At 42.5% G+C, this 26946-nt stretch overlaps 2 protein-coding genes across 2 annotated transcripts in view; both read left to right on the top strand.

The window, feature by feature from the left end:
• LOC126266884 (fork head domain-containing protein crocodile-like) overlaps nucleotides 1-26946 on the top strand; it is a 547941-nt gene that overhangs the window by 448158 nt on the left and 72837 nt on the right. The gene's annotated exons all lie outside the window — the stretch shown is intronic.
• On the top strand, nucleotides 7325-9577 carry LOC126266885 (RWD domain-containing protein 2A-like). The gene has a single exon (XM_049971551.1). It carries the CDS (start codon nucleotides 7558-7560, stop codon nucleotides 8479-8481), a length of 924 nt encoding a protein of 307 aa, XP_049827508.1. The 5' UTR covers nucleotides 7325-7557; the 3' UTR covers nucleotides 8482-9577.

A 26946-nucleotide genomic window follows, 5' to 3' on the forward strand; every position in this document is an offset into this window, starting at 1 on the left:
CAGTGCATTGGGAAGAAATCGTGGCCGGCCTCTATCAGGGCTTTATACTGGTACCACGTAAAAACGAGCGGGTCCGATTATTTCACGTCAACGTCTCCACACCTTAATGTTATTGATTTGAAATTTTTCATTAGGAAACAATGTGTAAAAATTAAGTAAATTTCATAAAAGTACATAAAAATTACTTTGTTATTTGCTTACCTTGGAAGAAGATTTAAAAATGGAATGCATCATCATCATCATCATCATCATCACCACCACCATATTCCTTCTCAGGAGTGTCAGCAACAGAGGAACTGAAGGTGGATGGCTGAAAATGTAATTGCGTTTTCTTCATGTTACTGAGCCTATTTTCAGGACTTAACTGGCTAGGTCATCAGTCCCTAAGCTTACACACTACTTAACCTAAATTATCCTAAGGACAAACACACACACCCATGCCCGAGGGATGACTCGAACCTCTGCCGGGACCAGCCGCACAGTCCATGACTGCAGCGCCTTAGACCGCTCGGCTAATCCCGCACGGCCCCCTTTTTCACTTTTATAAGATTCATCTTACTAAAAACTCACTCTTTCGTTGTCAGTATTTGAATGTGGAAGGGATAAACGTAACAGCACAAACTCTATTAGGGTTGGGAATTCCCTCTCTCCAAGTAACAGTTTTTATGTTAACTAAGCTCCCCCAAAATACGTCCACTTCTGAACAGTTCTTAATATTTTCGTCTATTTTAACGGTACGACGTTTCCTCCAGTCATCGATTTGCTGTAGATGCTTGTCGTCTTCTATAGAGACTATCCTTGGCAGTTTTGACGTAAGATGTATAAGGGAGGGTGTTTTTTCTCTTTCTTTGTTTGAACGAGTTCTTCTAGTCTTAAAAACTGCAAGCAGCCTCTTGTATAGGTAGTTAGAATCAAAATACAGGCGCAGAGCATTCCGCTGTTCTAAAATTCTCACTACAAAAATAGCCATCTGTTCTGTGATGGATGCAACAATTTATGAATTTTGAGAGTTTCATTGGCGCATAAGTTATCGAAGGACTTACACATTTGAGAATAATTAGTCCAGGACATTTTCCAGTTAACCGAGTATCCTGACTCCATCATAGAATTACAACCATCATGAGCAAATCGTAATATTGTTTTCAGGAGCACTGTACTTAGAAAATGAAAGTATTAGATCAGAATAAAGATTTTTACCTGTTGCACCTTCTTTTGCGTGATTATATTCATCCTACTTTAAAATTTCACAAGGATTCCAAAATTTTCTTTCAGTTTTATTAGTGTCGTTATCAAAATATCGTTCTTATGTCTGAGTGCTATCACGTTTTTTACGATCTGGGAACATTTAGTACGACACATACGTATAGCGTCGATGATTTTAGAATCAGAAAAGCAACACTTAACTACGCTCTCCAGGTGATCTGTTAACTACGCTCTTCAGGTGATCTGCAACTTTGAAAGGGAGTTTGTGGTCTGACACGAATCCCGTCATTTTAATTTCTGCAGTGTCAGCCTGATTATTTAAAGAACGTACTCAAAATTGTCTGGCTTTTGGATGACACCACCTTCACTTTTCTGACATGATTTTCACTTCTAGAATATTTTTAGAATTTTTCAGAATCTACATCTAGCCCTTTCAAAGTTTGATTCATCAGCGCCCAACCAACCTTTAAATTCAGGGTTAATTTTCCAGTCTTTTCTATATTTATTTCGCCTCTTACGTTTAAATACACCAGCTGTAGATTTCTTGGTCGTAGTGGGACCACAGTCACTGTTTTCTGTTTCCATTGACACAATTTTGCTCTATTTAACACCTTATAAATCGGTCACTGTCTTCACGTGAGCCAACAAGTTAACCGTAATCGTTTTCAATTGTGCATGAGCACCGCGCACAAAACAAAGCAGTCAATATGGTGAATTTCCCAGGGGATTCATCTGGAGGAATAACTTACATTGACTTATGCAGCTACAGGGTAATACCGTTCGGAATCTCACCGCTGAACAGACTGGCATATAGGCTGGTCAAATTCATATTTGTGAAATAAACTGCCAAAAAGTAAATAAAGAACCTAAACTCCGTCCGAATAGGCCATGGCCGAGCGGTTCTAGGCGCTACAGTCTGGAACCGCGCGACCGCTACGGTCGCAGGTTCGAATCCTGCCTCGGGCATGGATGTGTGTGATCTCCTTAGGTTAGTTAGGTTTAAGTAGTTCTAAGTTCTAGGGGACTGATGACCTCAGATGTTAAGTCCCGTAGTGCTCAGAGCGATTTGAACCATTCGAATAGGCCATGAAGGCGCAACGGTACCGAGCGGCCTCCGTGTCATCCTCAGTCCACAGGCGTTACTTGATGCGACATGGAGGGGCATGTAGTTAGCACACCGCGCTCCCGGCCGTTTTGTCAGTTTACGTGACCGGAGCCGGTACTTCTCAATCAAGCAGCTCCTCAGTTTGCCTCACAAGGGCTGATTGCAGCCCGCTTCCCAACAGCGCTCGGCAAAACGGAAGGTCACCCATCCAAGACAGCACTTAACTTCGGTGATCTGACGGGAACTGCAGTTACCACTGCGACAAGGCCGTTAAACTAATAAAAACTGAAATCTTAACAATGGTAAGCATTTCAAAAGATCGTACAATAGATGAGCGAACCGAAGTGTGGGTCTTATTTTTGTGCACCATCTTAAAGTATGAGACATGTACGATCCAGATCATACGGTTAGCAACGTTGACTGCCGCATACGCTCGTTTCGCAAAGCCAAAAGCTGTGCGAAATGGCAGGGGTGCGCACTACAAGTGCTTGTCTCCCTTCTGACAATGCAAAATTGCCAGCGCACCCCCCCCCCCCCCCCTCAGATTTAGTGGTAAAATGGCACTGTGGCTAGCCCCATCATAAACTGAACTCATATCAAGCATAAAAACAGGAACAAGATGTACTGAAAGTGAAAAAAGAAGCGAAATAGAAACAGTGAACATTCGAAGCTCAAGATGTACAACACTGAGCGAATTGCAAGCACCACGGGGTCGTGGTTGTGTGGTCACGGTGTTAGACACCTCTTGCTTTTATTTGTTCTTTTCACAAAATTATGAAGTTTCCGTACGCTCATTGACGTGCCCGTCCTCCTCCTGTAGTCTTGGAAATTGTCACGCTATACATTGGTTATACAATACGAGTCATGTGGTAAGAATATATTACCGTCGCAAGTAAATGTGATGAATAGTGAAGGCAGGCGAGATGCCGCATAGATCTCTCACAGAAGTGAAAACAACAAGTTAACGGATGTTGCAGCAATGGAATTCAAGAGTCCAAACTTCCAAAACGGAATGCAAGAGAGATAACACGTGGTACTAGTGTCGAACAAATAGGAGGCGTGTACAGTCTGGAGGCCCCTTCCTTACTCCTCACTGTTACAAACCGACGTTACACCACGACACATACAAAAATTGGAAAACAGCGAACAGACACGTCACTTACCGGACGGACAGTTCATAATTTTGTGGAAAAAGAAATGGGACACACCGTGACCACACAATCCTCAACCCTGGCTGTTTTATTCGCTCAATGTTGCACATCTTGAGCTCGGACAGTACACCGTTTCTATTCTGCTTCTTTTCTCACAGTTCAATACAACTTATTCCTGTTTTCATCCTTAATCTGTGTCCAGTTTTCCACTGTCTTATTAGGCAAACGACTCTTTAATATTCCAAGAACATCGACAAGTGATAACGAATTGCTTCAGTACCTCTTCATGTTCAAGTATCTTTCGAAATAACCGCTTTTACGTTAAATGGCTTCGGGTCAAAAACTTCCATACGTAGTCTTTCCTCAATTCCCTGCGACCTTTATTTCCCTAGGAAGGCCTGCTCAGATTCTTCATACGTTCGACAATGATCAGCCTCTTCGTCTGCCCACCACCGCGGATCACCTCGTATGAAACAAAAACGAACTGAATCTTTTGGACTTCGGATCAATGCCGAGGTAAACTATTTCTAAAAGCTCTCACAAAGGGAACGGTGTGTGTTTTCTTCGATTCTTGTGAGAAGTCTGGGAACTGTGTTTTTTTAGACCATCGTCTGTTATGACTGTCTTATAGGCTAGGCATTTCGTCATCAGACTGCGACGCCGTAATACGTCTTTTCAGAGAGGGCAATTCTGCGCGTGGAGACACTGGCACATACGCTTGGTTTTTTGCAAACAGTTCTCCTTCGCTTTTGTAAAAATCTGACTTTGTCGAAAGAGTGCTCGCGTGGCTACTGCAGTGTCTGCGGAACTTACTATGTAATACTGCTTAATCTGTTTTGGTTGGCTCCGGAAGGCGATTCGTTCGGTATATCTCTTTCACTGATAAGTTCGGAACGAAACTTACATTCTATTGCTTTCATATCACTATCCATTTTAGCGAGAATTTGATCTCTTCAACAGTGGCAACGTAAGCTCCCGGATGCTCTTTTCTGCTAGGACAGAATCGCTGTCAAAGATGCCGGCCTCAGCTCTCTTATTTAAACTTTTTACATCCTTATTGATGTGGTCAAACCCAGTTTTCAAAATGGTTAGTCCTAAAGTCAGAAAGGGGCAGATGTGGACTCTGACCACAATCTGTTGGTTATGACCTGTAGATTAAAACTGAAGAAACTGCAAAAATGTGGGAAATTAAGGAGATGGGACCTGGATAAACTGAAGGAACCAGAGGTTGTACAGAGTTTCAGAGAGAGCATAAGGGAACAATTGACAGGAATAGGGGAAAGAAATACAGTAGAAGAAGAATGGGTAGCTCTGAGGGATGTAGCAGTGAAGGCAGCAGAGGATAAAGTAGGTACAAAGACGAGGGCTGCTAGAAATCCTTGGGTAACAGAAGAAATATTGAATTTAATTGATGAAAGGAGAAAATATAAAAATGCAGTAAATGAAGCAGGCAAAAAGGAATACAAACGTCTCAAAAATGAGATCGACAGGAAGTGCAAAATGGCTAAACAGGGATGGCTAGAGGACAAATGTAAGGATGTAGAAGCTTATCTCACTAGGGGTAAGATAGATACTGCCTACAGGAAAATTAAAGAGACCTTTGGAGAGAAGAGAACCACGTGTATGAATATCAAGAGCTCAGATGGCAGCCCAGTTCTAAGCAAAGAAGGGAAGGCAGAAAGGTGGAAGGAGTATATAGAAGGTTTATACAAGGGCGATGTACTTGAGGACAATATTATGGAAATAGAAGAGGATGTAGATGAAGACGAAATGGGAGATACGATACTGCGTGAAGAGTTTGACAGAGCACTGAAAGACCTGAGTCGAAACAAGGCCCCCGGAGTAGACAACATTCCATTAGAACTACTGACGGCCTTGGGAGAGCCAGTCATGACAAAACTCTACCAGCTGGTGAGCAAGATGTATGAGACAGGCGAAATACCCTCAGACTTCAAGAAGAATATAATAATTCCAATCCCAAAGAAAGCAGGTGCTGACAGATGTGAAAATTACCGAACTATCAGTTTAATAAGCCACGGCTGCAAAATACTAACGCGAATTCTTTACAGACGAATGGAAAAACTGGTAGATGCAGACCTCGGGGAGGATCAGTTTGGATTCCGTCGAAATGTTGGAACACGTGAGGCAATACTGACCTTACGACTTATCTTAGAAGAAAGATTAAGAAAAGGCAAACCTACGTTTGTAGCATTTGTAGACTTAGAGAAAGCTTTTGACAATGTTGACTGGAATACTCTTTTTCAAATTCTAAAGGTGGCAGGGGTAAAATACAGGGAGCGAAAGGCTATTTATAATTTGTACAGAAACCAGATGGCAGTCATAAGAGTCGAGGGGCATGAAAGGGAAGCAGTGGTTGGGAAAGGAGTGAGACAGGGTTGTAGCCTCTCCCCGATGTTATTCAATCTGTATATTGAGCAAGCAGTAAAGGAAACAAAAGAAAAATTTGGAGTAGGTATTAAAATTCATGGAGACGAAGTAAAAACTTTGAGGTTCGCCGATGACATTGTAATTCTGTCAGAGACGGCAAAGGACTTGGAAGAGCAGTTGAACGGAATGGACAGTGTCTTGAAAGGAGGATATAAGATGAACATTAACAAAAGCAAAACGAGGATAATGGAATGTAGTCATATTAAATCGGGTGATGCTGAGGGAATTAGATTAGGAAATGAGACACTTAAAGTAGTAAAGGAGTTTTGCTATTTAGGAAGTAAAATAACTGATGATGGTCGAAGTAGAGAGGATATAAAATGGAGACTGGCAATGGCAAGGAAAGCGTTTCTGAAGAAGAGAAATTTGTTAACATCGAATATAGATTTATGTATCAGGAAGTCGTTTCTGAAAGTATTTGTTTGGAGTGTAACCATGTATGGAAGTGAAACATGGACGATAACTAGTTTGGACAAGAAGAGAATAGAAGCTTTCGAAATGTGGTGCTACAGAAGAATACTGAAGATAAGGTGGATAGATCACGTAACTAATGAGGAGGTATTGAATAGGATTGGGGAGAAGAGAAGTTTGTGGCACAACTTGACTAGAAGAAGGGATCGGTTGGTAGGACATGTTTTGAGGCATCAAGGGATCACAAATTTAGCATTGGAGGGCAGCGTGGAGGGTAAAAATCGTAGAGGGAGACCGAGAGATGAGTACACTAAGCAGATTCAGAAGGATGTAGGTTGCAGTAGGTACTGGGAGATGAAGCAGCTTGCACAGGATAGAGTAGCATGGAGAGCTGCATCAAACCAGTCTCAGGACTGAAGACAACAACAACAACAACAACAAAGTCAGAAATTCTTCGTCTTGCGTGAGTTTTTGTAAATCACCCCGTAACTTACCGCACGCAGACTTCATTTCAGATACGTGTATTTGAATTGTTGTTACCACTTGAGCTAAGCTTTCGTGTGCGCCTTGCAAAGTACCTTGAGCCGTTGCAAGTTCTTCCACATTATATGTGCTTTGACCTTGATCTTCACTCGCACTAGAAAGTTTTTTGTCTAGCTGATTGCACACATTAGTAAACTTTGTATCTTAATATACTGACTGTCTCTGTCAATTGTGTGTTCAAGTTAGTACGCAAATTTTCAAAGTCGTTCGGAAGTGTCGTGACTTTCTTCCGAGACCATTGAACACGTTTGTGATTTTCGTACTCAAGTCTGTAAGTAACTCAGTATTCATTTGTTCTGATTTCTGTAAGTACTGATCTACGGTTGATTCCTGCGAATGATGATTATTTAATGTGCTTATAGTCTGACTATCGAGCTCGGAAAATTTACTATGTGTGTTGCATTGTTTCTATCCAAATTACTTAGGAAACAAATCCGGCCCCGGTAGCTGAGTGGTAGGGAGGAGTTGTGCGTGGGTTGAAGTGCGACAGGCGTATGTTGTCGCGCGGCTGATAAATGTAGTGGCAGTGTATACATTGTGTTGTCAGTTACTGGGATTAAGCTATCGCATTCTATTTGTTTAGAACTTCCCAGGTTTTTAAGAGACCGTAAATGGATATATGCTCTCCACGTGGCCCTATCGTTAACCTCAGATTTGTTTACAAGTTGCGGCTTGCGAAATTTATTCGGTATAACTATGTCTTGTGATTACGATGACAGCGAGTTCTTGGACTTTAAAGAATTGGAAGAACAGATAACTCAGATAGTAGACAATGGAAACCTCGAGGAAATGCTTCGCATACAACTATCGGAGTTTGAAATGTTACAGTCCATGTTTTCAAATCCAGGAGAATTTTGTGTGGATGACCCAAGTGTTATAGCCGATATAAATGAGTTTGTGGACGGAAGGTGTTCTATCATTCCACCTCGTTTAGATTTTAGTATAAATTTATTTATAGATATGGCCAAGTTCGAAGTCTGTGTGAACCTCCCACACGATTATCCAGCTACAGAGCCAGATATTTTTGTGAGAAGTGACAAACTCAGCAGAAACCAGCAACACAGTTTAAATATTGACCTTAGCAAATTTATTGCTGACCTTGATCGAGGTGAAATCTGTATCTGCTCCGCAATTTCTTGGCTTCAAGAAAATGCTACTCATTATTACGTTGCAATTAAACCAGAACCACAAGTGAAAATATGCGAAGATGAAGATTTGTTTACCCGGTACTGGATATATTCTCATCACATTTACAGTAAATTAAAAAGGAGAGAAGTATTGGATCTTGCTCATGAATTTAACATCACAGGATTTTGCCTTCCTGGAAAACCTGGAATTATTTGCGCTGAAGGTTCCTCTATGGATTGTGGTGAATGGTGGCAAAAGGTGAAGAGCATGAACTGGAAAAAGATCATGTGTAAGAAGAAGGAAACTTTCAAGTTAAATGGAGGAGAAATAGAAGAACTTCGGAAATTTCCCAGTTTTCGTGAGATTTCTTTTGAATCTGGTAAGGGAAAATCTCAGGAACATCACATGGACATGGGTGAATTTTATAGGTATCTTGCAGAACATAACTGCAGCTATGTATTCAAAGACTATTTCGGTGTGGATGGTAAATGAAGAAAACACCCATAAAAATACTCACTGTTTCTCGGTTTGAATTACAGTATGTCTGTATCACAGCTGTACTTCATCGCAGTTCTAGTGTAAATAGTAATGTATGATTACACCTATTTTCCAAATGAAGTCTTAAGTAGTTGTACAGGTCAACCCATTGTTGTTGTTAAGTTTCTCTCACAGATTTCATTAATTCTGTCATTTAGCTATTAAAATTATGTTTCATTCCTGTTCTATTTCTATTTAAGAATGGTTTCTTTCTTTTTTTTTTAATTTTTGTATGTTTGATATACTTATGATGTTTAAGGAACTCCTCATACACTGGAATAAAATTTAAGCAGCTGTCATTTCCATGTAGTATCAGCAGTACTAAAGTGAACAAAAATTTAATCAGTGTTGAGAGTAATTCCTCGTTGAAAAGACATTACTGTACTGTGGCATTCACACCAATCTTGCGTTTCATTTTCTAGTTATAAGTAATACGCAATTTGGTGTCATATCATTTTTACAAAACTAGAATTCAAGTAGTTTCAGAGTTTTAAAATATACAACCAGAGGTATTCTTTGTAAATACCAGTATTTTGTATTTACATCACATTTGTATGCACACAAGAATATACGAATGGGAAGCCTATATTTTTGCATCATGAGCTGGCCTAATGTATTGATTCATTTTATATAAGGACTCTTAACTCATTTGGAAAAAAATACTGGAGCTGTGTCCTTCAGAAGCATGGGTTTCTAAAACAGGATAGATGAGATTGACCCTAAAAGCACTGAGAAGTAACAGTAGAGGCAGTAGTTCATCTGGAATCATCAATAAGATGACATGGATGGAAAAGAAATACATTAGTGACAAAGTTCTCTGTCTTTGTGCTATCCCTTTCAGGTTACAAGTTTGATCATGTCTTACAGCATTCATTGTTTCTCCTTGCTTGTGGACATTGTTTAATAGAAAATGATTTTGGCAATGCATAGAAATCTTTTATTTTAAAGAGAATAACTGTTCCATAATTTTTCACTTGTTAATATGCAAAAACTACACAGTTTTGTACCAAAGAAAGTCAGTTTTTGCTCTAACAAACAGTTGACTGCTTGAAAAAATAAAAAAAAAGTGGTCAGCGCGACAGACTGTCAATCCAAAGGGCCCGGGTTCGATTACCGGCTGGGTCGGAGTTTTTCTCCGCTCAGGGACTGGGTAAGTGTTGTCCTAATCATCATCATTTCATCCCCATCGACGCGCAAGTCGCCGAAGTGGCGTCAAATCGAAAGACTTGCACCAGGCGTTCTGTCTACCCGACGGGAGGCCCTCGTCACACAACATTTCATTTTTCACTTAGAAAAAATACATTTCTTGTTGAGGATTGTGAATTAACCTCATCGACTGTCATTCGCGTGACATCATTTGGTCTAACATTCTGTCCACGCACTGCAGTTGTATATCGTTTTCGATTGTGACATTGCCATCGTGTTGGCATAGATTACCATTTTCATTATCTGATGCATTAGATTCTGATTCAGTATTTTCGTGATCAGTATTAATTTTCTCATAGGCGCTTGATTCCATTTTTACTAACATTAAAAAGAACGCACTGTAATTTATTTATTGAAAAATAATGAGCTCAATAGCTGTGGAAAATTTCACTCATACGTTCGCGACAAGACGGCTTCTCATTATCACTGTTACGCATATGAAAATCGCCTGTTACTGCAGTGAAAATTCAGCTCTACGATAAATATTGTTGCTCGCAAAAAGGTTTCAATAAGGTTAAGGATCGGGATATTGTGACGAAATTCCTTTTGCCTGCTATTATCAATGGCATATTCTTTATCCTACCTTTGGTTGACGTCCTTCTGTTCACGTTCCGCAAACTTCAGGTAATTGCCTCTGAAAAAAAAATTTATTCAGTTTCCATAATTTTATTCCGTTTTCACTGGCAACATGCTCCTTTTCTCATTTTATCTTCACCGTCGAATACATGAAACAAAGACAGAATACAATTAGTATTTTAACAATCACTGTTAACAGTTACATAGCTTTTTACTTAAAATCCGAACATTGCAGAATCTGCTCTCTGTTCCAGTGCCAGTGTATTCTATAATATTTTTTACTATTTGCTGGCTGGATAATGAATTAGAGTTTCTGAATTGGAAATGTTTTTGACTTTTAATTGTGAAGTATAAATGGAAGTTAATGGAATACTTTTACGGCAGGCTGACGAACAGACACCATCAAACATAACTGAAATAAATTTTCGAGGAAATTTAATAATAAGTGTTCGAGGTTGTATTTCCCTCTCAGTGGGAAACTGTACCTCTTCTTTCTGTTGCGACAGTCGTCTCGAATACAGCGGCCGTAGAAGTCGCTAATTATTGACCGTGTCGCTTAATGAAAGAAAATTCTATTTTGATGCAATAAGATGAACTATTTGTCGAACAAATAGACAGGCACTGTGTTACACTTCACTTTTATATTAACCCAAAATACAATCATATTAAGAAAACTTCGCGTCGTCTCTTCATCTAGATATACCACAGACTTTTTGCCGACGTAAAAAAAGTGACAGTCACATCTGCCTCATTTAGCAACATCTTTGCTGCAGCGCATGGCTTCCTGTTTTCATCTTACGTATACTTCCTTGGAAACATTTAACAAGTTCCATAACACGCTAAAACAGACAACGGACGGAGGGGAAATCCAAGCTGGCTACTCTGTAACGTCACTACATTCTTTCGAATGTGTATCATATCGCACTGGGAAAATAAAAATAAAACTAAATGTAAAATCTTGTCTGTACGAATCAACAGGGTTTTGGAAACAACGATCGTGTGAAACCCAGCTCGCCCTGTTCGTCTACGAGACCTAGAAAGCAGTAAGCACAAGTGCCCAGTTTGATGCCGTGTTCCTGGACTTCCGCAAGCCATTTGATACAGTTCCACACTTCCGCCTAATGAACAGCATACGAGCTTACGGAAAATCAGATCAGTCGTGAGACTGTCTCGAAGAGTTTCTAACTAACAGAACACAGCATGCCATTTTCAATCGAAAGAAGTCTTCATACATAAAAGTGACTTCGGGCGTCGCCCAAGGCAGTGTTATAGGTTCATTATTTTTCACAATGTGTACTCGTGTTCAGAAAAAAATAGAATGCCTTGTACTACTAGATGTAGGACCTCCGTGTTCACAGGACATGTATATTCTGCAGAAATGGTTAGCATTTGCACCATGTCCGCCAGAGGTTCAAGGTCAACATCGAGATCATGGCGCAACTCTACCTACCGGTAAAACGTGTCTGATGCTCCCACTGTCGCTGTGGTAATAGATCACTGCGACTTGACCAGCCATGCAGGATGCCCCGCAGACGTAAGCGCGAACCGTACCGTCGAATCAGTGCGTTTGAAGGTGGGTGCATTATTGGCATAAGAGAAGGGGATGCATTCATCTAGGAAATTGCTGCTCGTGTGGGACGCAGCGTTTCGGCAGTGCAACAGGTGTGAGCAGAATGGTTAACGAAAGGGTGTAGAACACAATGAGATGGCTCAGGTAGCACCCCCCAGACCATCCCCCGAGAAGATGAACACCTCATCTGAATGGCATTGCAGGACAGATCTGCGTCCTCATCGGCTGTGGCTCAACAGTGGAACGGTGTGACAGTCCGTCGCTGTTTATTACGGCACCGGTTACGTGCGCATCGTTCACTTTTTCGCCTCCTTTGAGGAATGTGCAGAAACATGCTAGAAGGGAAATGTGGATGGAACGACATCACTGGAAACAAGAATGGCATCAGATAGCGTATTCGGATGAATCCAGGTTCTGTCTGCTTGAAAATGATGGCTGAAATTTGGTTCACTATAGACAAGGGGAGCTGCATCGAAGCAACAGCATTCGCACAAGACGTACAGCACCACCTCAAGGCCCTATGGTGTGGGGTGCTATTAGGTACAACCACAAATCACAGTTGATGCGTGTCCAGGGCACTGTGAGCAGTGTGGCCTATGTGAATTATATCCTGCCACCGTTAGCCATACCCTTTCTGCAGAAAACCGCAGACACCATTTTTCAACAAGACAACGCACGAACGTCTGCCTTCTTGATGTCACAGGATGTCAGCTTTCTGCCCTGGCCCGTTAGATCACCAGTCGCCAATCGAAAATGTGTGGGATATGGTGAAACGATGGGTGCAACACTGTGACCAAATGCCGACAACCACAGACGAGCTCTGGAATCAGATGACTGCAGCATGGATGGCTATACTACAGAACGTTATTCTCGCCTTATACGCATCGATGCCATCACACATGGAACAGGTTTTCAGGGCCCATGGTGGACCTCGAGCCCACTAGGCAACAGGACACACGCTGAACCGAGGTGAAATGCTGATCATTTCTGCAGCACATACTACCTATGGATTTGAATATCGTATCTCTAGTAGTTAAAGGACTTCGGTTTTTTTCTAAACATGAGTTTATATCACTGACATAGTAGATAACATCGGAAGTCCCATGGGCTTTCCGCGGATGATGTATACAGAGAAGTCGCATCGCTAGAAAATTGTAGAAAAACGTAGGAAGATCGACGCTTGGTGCAGGGAGTGGCAGTTGGCGTTCAGCATAAACAGATGTAACATATTGGGTATACACAGACAAAAAGACCTACATTAGAGCCTACCGGTAACCGTCCTTCCAGCTATATATTCATGACTGCAACAGGAAAAGGGGAAAGTGACAGTGGTGCGCAAAATACCCTCCACTACACACTGCAAGGGTGACTTGCGGATGTAATAGGAATATAAATGTATATGTATGTGTAAGAAGCTGTGGTAGATGTGTAAACGATATGATTCCAACCTGCTTTATTTTTGCAAATTACTAATTGGAATAGTTTCCTTTGCTTCGAACGGACATGGATAAGGAATGATTGACAACGAACGAAACCTGTATTACATAAACTAAAACGCGTCTTCTTTCGTCACTAATATAAGTGATCTGTTTTAAGTGAAAAGCCTGCTTTGAAAGAAGAACAGTAAGCATTATTTTTGTAAGGTAAGCTGATAATTCTTACTTTGGACCGTCTAGTCACTAATGAGCAAACTACAATTTTTGTGCCTTACGCGTTTCACCTTTTTTGTTTGCAAGGCCTCTTCAGTGGCTTGGATTATGTACATATTTTTGTTAAAACTATTTAGTTTACATTTATGAAGTTGTACATATAGCTTATAAACAGTTAAGGCACTTTTATCACATTCAGGTACTGTTTTTCCGAATATAGCATCTTAATTTCGTTTAGTTACCAGTACCTTCGGGCATATCATTTCCACTTTCGTGCCACAGCAGAACCGTTTTTAAGCTTTACATTAATGTAACTTGGAATTAAGTTGCTCGCCTTGCAAGTCTGGTTGAATTTGATGGACCCCCAGACGCATTTGTTTAAACTTGAACATATTGTCAGGGAATGCTTGACATACGTAACCCTGAGGGCGACATGACTATAAAAATTGAAGATGTTACTACAGCTACGCCGAGTGTTCCCTGTTAGTATGTACAAAAATTTCAAGAAATTACATCTTAGACTCCATGAGACGATACAGCACACAAAATTAAACCAAACGAATAAGAGGAACAACTTAATTCAAATTTAAAAACAATTCTACAGTCGCACAAAAGTCGAAATCATGTGCACAAAGATATAGGTAACTAAATGAAATTAAGGTGCTATATTCGAAAAAGCAGTACCTGAATACGATAAAAGTGCCAGAACTGTTTATATCTTATACACAAAGCGTCCTAAATATAAACTAAATAGTATAAACAAAAATATATTCCAGGCAACTGAAAGTGCCGTGCAAACAATAAAGGCGAAACGCGTGTGGCAAAAAGTTATGTTTTATTCATCTTTGATTAGACGGTCCGAATGTAATAATCATGTCGATACCATAATGTTATACGAAACTGAGGACGACTAGATTACAGAGGGTGAAGCTGTTACTACAGCTACGTCAACCAGTTTTGTATTTCATTGAGTTCGTAAGCAGCACTCTTTATACCAATCGCTAGGTTCAACCATGCCCATGCTAACTGTTAATCCACTTCTACTTTCACCCTGAAGTTTGTCACTGCTGTAGTGCTTTCCCATATTGAACTATCGCGTTGTATAAATTAAAGGTCGCCGTAATAATTGTTAAGGTAATTATATAGCCCGCGAACGGATTCTGCTGACTATAAATGACAACACTGATTCACTCTCTAATTTCGGGTGTAATGACTATTTCCACCCTCATATTTCATCAATATCTGCAGCTTGTTCATATATTTTTTTTTTTTTTTTGTGCGACTCGACTGCTTACGATCGTTTCATGTGAAACACGGACCACTGCCGTCGCCTCGCATAAAGCTGCATGAACGTCAGCGCTTGGGAACTGTTGAAGAAATCTCCAGATATTACTTCCTGCCGGAAAAAGTCGTGCTCATTTCCGAATCATGTACATAACCATCAGTGCTAAGCGCTACGATGGTACGAATGACTACGTCATACCACTTTTTCTGGCTGTACCCCTTACAATCTTAAGAGATCGTTCTTTCCTAACTCTCACTGGATGCGTTAATTCGATTCTTCTCTTGGTGGGCTTTTGTGGAAGCTACGTCATTTCTTGTTTTGTTGCTCCTCGTTTAAAAAAGCGACACCCAGAATCTGGCGGCATGCAAGGAGAGCAGAGTTTATCGATGTCTCGGCCTCTCTGAGCTGTGTTTTGGCTTTCTTCACATTAGTCATACTACAAGATATACAGCTTCCCAACTTCTGCTTTTGACGCTTTAGTCAACACGTAGAAAGGAATTTATAGCTCAGTACTGTTCGAAGCAGTCTTCGTAATCTACGACGTTAGATACTGTTCCCGTATTTTGATGTGTGTTTCAACTTTTTTACAAACCGCGTTAAAAGCTTTAATTTTTTCGACTCTGAATTGATAAACTTCAATAATTCAACACCATCTCTTAGCAATTTTCATGCTGAGGTGTCGTGACTTCGTTACTGAAACCTGCTCAGTGGCTCTCTGCCAATTAACGGCGCAACAATTTGAGGGAGCAACCTGTTCCAGTCTTAATTTTCAGTACAATTTCTTTCAAGTATAAGAATGAGTCCTCTGCAACATTACCAGTGAGATTTTCCCAGACGAGCAGATACTAACATTTGCGTGGGGGCGGAGGGGGAGGGGGGTAGAGGGAGATTCAACGTATCTACCTGCTTAACCACTGCTATTCATTGCGTATAAATTAATAGATAATTGATCCTACTTTACAGAGTGCTTTGGTGTGCAGAGGAATGAACATTTTGAGTTCAATTTTCCAAGGCATCTGCTTTCGAAAGAAACAAAGCTGTCAGCGGGATCTTCCCACAAGCAGAAAATTGTATGTCCCGTAAAAGGCTTTCTGGGACCTCGGGATCCTGGAACTTGCTGAATCATCCTGCAGAGAGACTGAAGTAAATCTCTATTCACACTGTAATCTGCACGAAAGACCAGTGTAAGACTTGACTACAGCAAATACTATTTGTATTTTGAGACGGTGTAGTCGTAGTCCATTTGCAAACAGGACCTACCTTATTATGATTCCTTATTGAGTTACTTACGTTGTGAACCATTCTATTCCTACCAGTTTCGAAAAAGAAAAAAAATGCAAATAAAATAACTGTAGAGTGCGACTGGAAATCGAACACAGCTTCCCAGCCAGATGCCTTGGTCGCTATGTCTGCGGCTCACTCGTGCAACGGACAATACGTTATGCCTTATGGATAAATAAGCGGCAGCTGAAAAATTCTCTTTCCTCGGTTTCTAGGAAAATATGCGTTTGCGGACGCCATATATGTTGGAGGAAAATGATCTTTTTTTAATTATCTATCAATCCTGTCAATTCTGAGTCGATGGCCCATCAGGAACTTTAGGCGGGGACGATTGTATTTCCCTTTAAGTTGCACACAAGCGAATAGCCGAATCTGTTGGCTGTGTCTGAGGACTTTCTCGTGTGATTGTGTCTTTAGCCTGTTTCCGACGCTCTTGTAGGCATCTGCTATGTTTGTCCCAAACCTGAAATACGATAACACACGGAACAAAGTTTACACGATTCACAGACAGGTGACACACACGACTTCCCTACCTCAGGTTCTCTTGACGCCTCTGGCGTCAGAGAGAGCACAGGCCACAAAGCTCAATAATAGAGTAAAATTTCCCAAATCATTAAAAAGCGGATGCTGTAGTAGACGGAATAAACGCTAAAGAGAAGGAAGAATTTTCGTGTACGGACAAGCAAACGGAAACTGTGGTTCCTTGACAGATTATATCAAGCCAAGTACCCCTACAGGAACCATCCTATGCACTCTCTGTTTCGCGCACTGCTCCTACAGTTACGGTAAACAGGGTAAATGACACCACACTAAGACGATCGAGGACAACGAGCTGCGCGGATTCTCCACTTGTAAAAAACAGCTCTTGTTCGCCTTCAATCAACACTCCATCAGTTACTCAAGAAGTGGGTTTCGAGCACAGTTCAATGTGGTTAGTAACACAGGAGCAGCAAGTCCAACCCTGCGATTCATAAAAGTACTGACGGCCGGTCTCTGATTCTGTTGAGCCTATGAGTGACGCAGCGCTGTATTGCCGATATTACTTTGCCGAATACGTACTTTTCTCGGGTGACGTGTGTTTCACTAGTGGCGGGATCTTAAATGGTCGCAGTCGTGACACGGGGGCCTCTGAGAATCCGACACTGTTGTGAAAAGTCATCGACACAGATTAGCAGTGTATGTGTTTCAACCGTTAATATGCCCGGATGTACTTCCTCATCGCTTAACCTGAAACGAAAGCAAACTTAGTTGCTCATGAAAGACTTATTACCGCTCAGTTTAGAGAATCACTCCCATCCTTAATGGCTAGCTCCACGGAAATAAGTTTTTCTCCTACTGCAAAGAACCTGGGGATAATTCTCGACCATCTCTTACTGAACAAAGAGCCCAAGTTTGTAAGAAGGTATCAGTATCACTTCATTCACTACAGAAATATAAAAAAAGTTTTCTCTCTAAAGCTTAAAAAGCAGAAATACTCGTTCTCAACAAAGTAAAATCCTCTCTTTACCACTGCATAACGTAACTTGCGGATAATCTTCCTAAAAATATCAGACAAATCAAATTCCTTTCAACCTTCTAAGGATAGCTATTGGCCCAACCTCTTTGAGAATAGCTATCCCATCCCATATAGTAGTTGTTTGCACCTCATTCTTGTCAATCCCTCTTCCCCCCCCCCCCCCCCCCACCCTGCACTCCCCCTTCTCCTTCTCCCGCCCCACGCACCATACATTACTCTATTGAAAGACTGTTACTCTCGTCTTTCGTTATTCCTTCTGTTTCTTATAATACACTCATGCTCATAAATTAAGGATAATGCTGATTCATGGTGAAACAAACGCTCTGGTGCGCAGTTTGCGGGTTTTGAATCACCTCGGGGTATGGCCATGGGGTGCGGTCGTCGTACGGTGGCGCTGGCAGCAGTCCACATACGCAGAGATGCGTTGGTGCACGTCAGAGTACGGTGCAGCGAGTAAGTGTGCAGACGTTTTCAGAAGTGCAAATGGTGACTGTGTGTTGAAAATGGCTCAAAGAACACATCTTGATGACGTTATCAGGGGTAGGATACTAGGGCGACTGGAGGCTGGTCAAACAAAGCAGGTCGTAGCAAGGGCCCTCCGTGTGCCACAAACTGTGATTTCAAGATTATGGCAACAATTCCAGCAGACAGGAAAAGTGTCCAGCCGCTACAGTACAGGACGTCCACAGTGTACAACACCACAAGAAGACTAATATCTCACCATCAGTGCCCGCACACGGCCACGGAGTATTGCAGGTAGTCTTGCTCGGGGTCTTACTGCAGCTACTGTAACAGTTGTCTCCAGACACAAGGTCTACAAGCGACTGAACAGACATGGCTAATTCGCCCTGAGACCTGCAAAGTGCATTCCACTGACCCCTGGTCACAGGAGAGCCCTTAAAGCCTGGTGTTAAGAACACAGCACATGGTCATTGGAACAGTGGTCCCAGGTTATGTTCGCGGACGAGTGCAGATATAGTGTGAACAGTGTTTCTCGCCGGGTTTTCATCTGGCGTGAACCAGGAAACAGATGTCCTTGAAACGGGCCTGTTTGGAGGTGCGGTTTGATAGTGTGGGGTGGAATTATGATTGGTGCACGTACACCCCTGCATGTCTTTGACAGAGGAACTGTAACAGGTCAGGTGTATCGGGACGTCATTTTGCACCAGTATGTCCGCTTTTACAGGGGTGCAGCGGGTCCCACCTTCCTCCCGACGGATGATAACGCACGGCCCCACCGAGCTGCCATCGTGGAGGAATACCTTAAAACAGAAGATATCAGGCTAATGGAGTGGCCTGCCTGTTCTCCAGACCTAAACCTCATCGAGCACGTCTAGGGTGCTTTCGGTCGAAGTATCGCTGCATGTCTTCAAACACTAAGACATTTCACAAGCTCCGACAGGCACTGGTGCAAGAATGGGAGGCTATACCCCAGTAGCTGCTCGACCACCTGATCCAGAGTATGCCAACCCGTTATGCGGTTTGTGTACATGTGCATGGTGATCATATGCCATATTGATGTCGGGGTACACGCGTGGGAAACAGTGGCGTTTTGTAGCACATGTGTTTCGGGACGGTTTTCTCAACTTATCACCAATACCGTGGACTCACAGATCTGTGTCGTGTGTGTTCCCTGTGTGCCTATGCTATTAGCGCCAGTTTTCTGAAGTGCCACGTTATGTGGTACCACGTTCTGCAATTATCCTTAATTTATGAGCATGAGTGTACTAAACACGACTTCAGATATGCAAAACTGTATAGTCTATACTCCCTTTACTGAATACGTTCTTTTTTCGGATGATGTGTGTTTCACTAGAGGCACAATTTTCAATAGTCGCATTCGTGATGCAGGGGACGCTGAAAATCCCGACAGTGCTGTGAAGAGCCATCGACAAAGATTTGCAGTGAATGTGTTTTATCCGTTAATATGCCCATATATACTTCCTCATGGTTTAATCTGAAACGCAAGCAAACTTAGTTGCCCACGAAGACTTATTACCGCTCAGTTATTTTATATTATTGTTATATTAATTTCCTTTATTATTATTAATGGCAATTATTACAATTATTATATAGCTACGTGCATTGTTGTATGTGTAGGTAATTGTTTTCCCTGGTCCGATGGAACAGAGAGCCTTGAGGCCATAATCTGATCAAGCTAAGTAAACAATAAAAGAAATAAGTAAATAATAATTTCATCAGTGAACGCTGTGTTCTAAGAAATATACTCCTCATGAAGTAGGAAGACAGAGCACGTGCTTAGGCATTTGGTTCGACCACATCCCCCTCACACTGTACATCTCGCTCGTGAACGACCGCGTCAGACGCTCCCTGAATGGTAGAACCTGCCATGACACTTGGAACAGCACGGCAAATCAACAGATTAGAGGTAAAGATTTATTTCCGTTCACGGTTTCAAATTGTAACTGATTTGTTTTATAATAAGGTCCCATGTCTCAAACTGATGCAGCTACGTTTCTGAATGTTTGTTTTATCATCACGGAGCCGCCCTTAATACAGGCTGATTCAGCTGCATCCATACCACGTCTTATCTTAAACGGTATCCAAAGGCGACAGCCATGTAATTGGTATAAGTTCCCTCGGAGAGCTCTCGGCGAATGTCAGCAAACGGAATCTTACTGTAAAAAAATACAATTGAGGATTATCCATGAGTTACGCAGTATTTTTGGACTAAGATATATCTTACGCGTGTCATACTTATCTAAGTCTCTCTAGTCTCTTTTTGCGTAATTAGCGGTGTAGTCATACAGGTTTTGGACGTGTCTGTAAGTCAGATTCGTTTATAGCACTTACTCTTTCTTAAATGCATCAGAAGGTGTTTACCGGAAAACTGTAACCTCAGTGCTTTCCGTTTTGATATCTCCTGTTGATTTTGTTGTTTCCAATGGTGAAACACACTTTATATGTCAATGTTTTTGAACCATTTACGAAAGGCTACGTATTATAAACAGAATAAAGCTACAGAAACATCCAAAAAACTGTATGACTACACTGCTAATTACAAAAAGAAAGACTGGGGACCCTTGGATAAGTATGGACGGAAGTAAAATACATCTTGGTCCAAAAAAAACCCTGTAGCTCATGGCCAACGCAATTTTGCGTTATCTCAGTTTCACATAAGTAAATTATCATAATTTCACTGACCAATAAAGTGCTATGCATAAGGGTGATCTGCCCTGCTGTGGCCATTAATTCACACTATGAAACTAAATATTTACCATGTCGCCAGTCGTAAGTTGGCAGTTTATGTCGTATCCGGGACAGATGTACCTTGCGTAGCTAGTTCGCTCGCTCGCTAAACTGTGCATTTCGAATTGTGTATCGAGTTGAGATGGCGATAACGAAGCAACAGTATAATTTTTGCTTCTCTGTTTGAAATACTACAATTCAGTAACAACTGTGCGACGTGATTGAACAAAGAGCTCGAGTGAGTCACGTATCTCCCATTGCACCATTGGTCTCCAAGTTCTGAAAGACTTGATCTATATACCTCCCTTTCCAACAACTCAGTGTGAATTGTGAGGACGCAGAGGAGCAAGAATGCCCCTCTGCAGATTGTGAATTAAGATTCGAGCATAAGGAACCATCGGAAAAATGCTCCTATCCCAGTACAAAAAAAGTGAATATGTTCCTTTCTAAAAGATTCTGACTGAAAAGTGGAGTAACAGCTGCATTATTCTACCTTTTTCAGCATCTTTAAAAATCTTCCCAAAAATTTTTTCCATGCGGACGTATTCACGCTCTTAACACGCAGTTCACCTGTCACATCCACAAGCTCCCATAACTGTGACTCGCTCACACCCACTAGTTAATCGCTGTAAGTCGCACATACCCATCGACTCCTTCTAGTCCATTCTCACTCAATCATTCAGCTCAGCTCATTGTCTTTATATTTTTGTGTCTCTAACTGTCAGTACCTCCTGTCTCACAGCCACGATCTCTTTCGTTCTGTCCCACTACTACCGTATCCTCTTACAGTCACCTCTTCCTCTTGGCCTCTCTTACTGCTGCTATCTTTAGCACCTTCCCACTACTGCTATCTCTTCTGTTACGATCTCTTCCTCCTTGTCACTGTCATAGGTTTTTTCTCTCATTATCATTAGCTCTCAAGAACGTCTACTTTCTTCTCCTCTTTATTCCTCTCCCACTGACACTGTCTACTTCACTCCTATCCTTGCACTATTCTGGTGCAGTCAACGACGTTCCACTGCCACTGTGTTCCTGCCTTTGTCTCATAGTACCAATGTCTCCTTCGCTCTTTCTATACCACAACCACTGTGTACTATCTTCCAGTACTTAATAGTTTTCCGTCTCTTTTCCAGTGACACTATATCCTGATCTCTTAACATACACTCCTGGAAATTGAAATAAGAACACCGTGAATTCATTGTCCCAGGAAGGGGAAACTTTATTGACACATTCCTGGGGTCAGATACATCACATGATCACACTGACAGAACCACAGGCATATAGACACAGGCAACAGAGCATGCACAATGTCGGCACTAGTACAGTATATATCCACCTTTCGCAGCAATGCAGGCTGCTATTCTCCCATGGAGACGATCGTAGAGATGCTGGATGTAGTCCTGTGGAACGGCTTGCCATGCCATTTCCACCTGGCGCCTCAGTTGGACCAGCGTTAGTGCTGGACGTGCAGACCGCGTGAGACGACGCTTCATCCAGTCCCAAACATGCTCAATGGGGGACAGATCCGGAGATCTTGCTGGCCAGGGTAGTTGACTTACACCTTCTAGAGCACGTTGGGTGGCACGGGATACATGCGGACGTGCATTGTCCTGTTGGAACAGCAAGTTCCCTTGCCGGTCTAGGAATGGTAGAACGATGGGTTCGATAACTGTTTGGATGTACCGTGCACTATTCAGTGTCCCCTCGACGATCACCAGAGGTGTACGGCCAGGGTAGGAGATCGCTCCCCACACCATGATGACGGGTGTTGGCCCTGTGTGCCTCGGTCGTATGCAGTCCTGATTGTGGCGCTCACCTGCACGGCGCCAAACACGCATACGACCATCATAGGCACCTAGGCAGAAGCGACTCTCATCGCTGAAGACGACACGTCTCCATTCGTCCCTCCATTCACGCCTGTCGCGACACCACTGGAGGCGGGCTGCACGATCTTGGGGCGTGAGCGGAAGACGGCCTAACGGTGTGCGGGACCGTAGCCCAGCTTCATGGAGACGGTTGCGAATGGTCCTCGCCGATACCCCAGGAGCAACAGTGTCCCTAATTTGCTGGGAAGTGGCGGTGCGGTCCCCTACGGCACTGCGTAGGATCCTACGGTCTTGGCGTGCATCCGTGCGTCGCTGCGGTCCGGTCCCAGGTCGACGGGCACGTGCACCTTCCGCCGACCACTGGCGACAACATCGATGTACTGTGGAGACCTCACGCCCCACGTGTTGAGCAATTCGGCGGTACGTCCACCCGGCCTCCCGCATGCCCACTTTACGCCCTCGCTCAAAGTCCGTCAACTGCACATACGGTTCACGTCCACGCTGTCGCGGCATGCTACCAGTGTTAAAGACTGCCACGGCAAACTGGCTGACACTGAAGGCGGCGGTGCACAAATGCTGCGCAGCTAGCGCCATTCGACGGCCAACACCGCGGTTCCTGGTGTGTCCGCTGTGCCGTGCGTGTGATCATTGCTTGTACAGCCCTCTCGCAGTGTCCGGAGCAAGTATGGTGGGTCTGACACACCGGTGTCAATGTGTTCTTTTTTCCATTTCAAGGAGTGTAGAAAAGCGCAAATATGTTCGCAACCCAAAATTTTTTGGAAAGTTTTTTAAAGGTGCAGAGGAAGGTAGAATGAGCCAGCTGGTACCCACGTGGTAGCCAGAATCTTTCAAACGGAGAATTTTCGCCTTTTTCTGCTCCAATAAGGGCATTTTCCGTTGGTTCTGTTATTTTCCCTGCCACAGCAGGGCACATCATCCTTATGCATAGCACTTTATGGGTCAGTGAAATTATGATAGTTTACTTATGTGAAACTGAGATAACGCAAAATTAATTTTACACCTCAGACCGGACTTTACGTGCTTCAGTACTGCAACATGGAGTTCCCAGAACGGTTCTGATGATAACGGAGACGCTGTTCAGCATATTTCTCCATGATATCACTCTATAAACTACATTTGTGTCTCACACCGAACTTTACGTGCGTATTTTACGTGCATAACTAGGATAAATTTGAACCTCTGAATCTCAGGAACGGATAAAAACCAAGAACATTTTGAAGTTTGTTCGCGATCAGGATCTTAGTAATTTTAGCCATTTGATATGCATAGCTGTTTTGGAATTTACGCCTCGATATTGGTACCCCAAAACCGCGTTTTTGGCGTATTTCTCGATAACGGATAAAGCTTATTAAAAACAGGAAGATTGCAACTCCTAGATAAATGAATGGAGAGTTTACCGCTAATATTTGAGCAATTTGCTGTTTCTTTTTTCTTTTCTTTATATATTCGCTGCTGAATCTGTTTCGGGTTTTCTCAGGAACGGTCCTTGGAGTAAATGGTGCCTCCACAAGCCCTTTAAGGCGCGCCGTGGACCACATCTATTGCAAAAAGAGCCAACCGATTTGCTCCATTTACTTGAGCTGGAGGAAGCTTGTAATATTCAAACTTTGATATTGTGTTCTTGGATGATTACAATAAGACGATCCTTCTGTTTGGTTTACAAATGATCCAAAATGGTCCAATGGTTACCCAAAACACTTAAGTCTATCTTCCTTTCACTAATAGACGGTGAGGTATGAATTCCGGGAAAAACCTCGTTCTTATGCGCGACGTTTTGTAACATATTGGTAGTGCATGCTGCTGCATGCCTACCGATAGTTTCTCACACATGTGAGTGGTTCGAGCACGTCATAACTAATGGAACCCAGTACGTTGTCCTGGACGGCGAGTGTTCACAAGAGATGAGGATGTCGTGAGGAGCTGTCCAAGGAGATGTGATAGGACCATACATATACACTATCTGACGGGTAGCGTGAGTAGCAATCTGGGACTGTGTGCTGATGACGGTCGCTCTAGTGTACGGGAAAGTCTCGGCGCTGAAAGCCTTTAGGAGGATGGACGATAACGTAGGCAGAAAAACTAATTGGTGTGAAGAATGGCAGCTTGCTCTAATTGTAGAAAATGCAAGTTAATGCAGATGAGTAGGAAAAACAATGCTGTAAAATTGGAATACACTTTTACTGGAGGGCTGATTGAAACAGTCATGTCGATTAAATGGGCGTAACATTGCAAAGCTACGTGAAAAGTTACGAGTACTAAAGTCGGTAATAGGGAAGACGAATGTCGACTTCGGTTTATTGCGAGAATTCTCTAGGAAAGTGTAAATATTCTAAAAAGGAGATCACGAATAGAACAGTTGTGTGACCCATTGTTATGTAATGGTCGACTGTTTGGGATCCCCAACAGATAGCATTAAAGGAAGACATCGAAGCAAGTCTGAGGCTTACGGGAACGCTCCGTGAATTCAAATGGAAATCCCTAGCGGGAAGACGACGCTATATTTGCGAAGCACTAATGATAAATCTTAGACCTTCGACATTTGCACCTGGCTGTTGAACGATTTTATTGTTGCTAACGTACGTTTCGAGTGAAGATCGCAAAAACAAGATAGAGAGATTAGGGCTCTTACGGAGGCATGTACGAGGGTAATCCCAAAAGTAAGATCTCCTATTTTTTTATAAGTACATAGACCTGTTCATTTCTACTATGGCTTACATCAGTTTACAGCTTGAACATTTAACTACTTATCGACATAATCACCATTTGTGTCGATGTATATTTGTAGACGTTGTGGCAATTTTTGCATGCCCATGTCATACCAGCTCGCCGCCATGCTGTTCAGAAAGCTATGGACCTCTTCTTGCACCTCGTCGCCGGAGCTGAATCACTTTCCGGCCAAATGTTCTTTTAACCTAGGGAACAGGTGGTAGTCACTGGACGCCAGGTCAGGACTATAGGGTGGGTGGGTCATTATGCTCCATTGAAACTGTTGCAGGAGAACAACGGTTTGCCGAGCGATGTGTGGGCGAGCGTTGTCATGGAGAATGTGTACGCCCTTGTTCAACATTCCTCTTCTTCTTTATAAAAAAATAGGAGACCTTACATTTGGGATTACCCTCGTAGATAGTAGTTTTTCCCCAGCTCCTTATGCCCGGTATGATGACTATCGGGGTATGTATGTAGGATGTAGAACAATAAATACAACGACACCAGATGTACTCGCAAAAGTATGATACACTTCTGATTGTCGTCTGGATCATCTGAAAGTATATGGTTCCAGAGACCTATTCAAGTTTCAAACATCTATGATGTATATATGAAGACTGCAGCGACGAATGAAAACTTCTGATTATCGCCTGGATCAAATGAAAGTATATGGTTCCAGAGACCTATTCAAGTTTCAAACATCTGTGATGTTTATATGTAGACTGCAGCGACGAATGAAAATCTGTACCAAGCCCAGTATTCGAATGTGGAGTCCCCTGCTCACTAGGAAGGTGCACTCACCACTACGCCACCCTGGCACAGTAGCTTTGCATAGGTACACGAACTACCCCAGCACGCCTTTCTCCTCATTCCGATTTCCCATTCACACCTTAGCCCACTTGGTATTCCCCTTAAACTCGAACAGAACTGCAGAGCTCAACAGTTGTATTGGAATAGCACCTCAGCATCAGAGGCCTGAAACTTAGTCACAGGTGCTTTAATCACATGAAACTATGCTATTCGAGAGACCTCTACGGTCAGACATCTACGGTGTGCATGTGCAGACTGAAGCGCAGAATACATCGCTGTTCAAGTTTAGGGGGAATACGAAGGGGGCTGAGGCGTGAATGGGAATTTGGATTTTGGTGGGAGGCATGTGAGGGTAGTCCGTGGAATTGTGCAAAAGCCACTGGGCCGGGGTTGTTGGCGCATCTGCCTAGTGAGCAGGTGACCTTGGTTCGAATCTCAGCCTTGGTACAAATTTTTATTCGTTGCTTCGGTATGGATGTTTGATGCGTGTTTGGTGAAGATCGCAATGAACATTAACTGAAAAATGTACAAGAAACTCTTATCCTAAAAACTGTAGAAAATACTGAACGTCGAATGTCCATACATTCTACATCTACATCTACATGATTACTCTGCAATTCACATTTACGTGCTTGGCAGAGGGTTCATCGAACCACAATCATACTATCTCTCTCCCATTCCACTCCCGAACAGCGCGCGGGAAAAACGAACACCTAAACCATTCTGTTCGAGCTCTGATTTCTCTTATTTTATTTTGATGATCA

Source organism: Schistocerca gregaria, chromosome 4, assembly GCF_023897955.1.
Source record: "Schistocerca gregaria isolate iqSchGreg1 chromosome 4, iqSchGreg1.2, whole genome shotgun sequence".
Taxonomy (NCBI): Eukaryota; Metazoa; Arthropoda; class Insecta; order Orthoptera; family Acrididae; genus Schistocerca; species Schistocerca gregaria.

Coding starts and splice junctions, on each gene's coding strand:
- LOC126266885 (XM_049971551.1), top strand. CDS start 7,558: ATGTCTTGTGATTACGATGACAGCGAGTTCTTGGACTTTAAAGAATTG.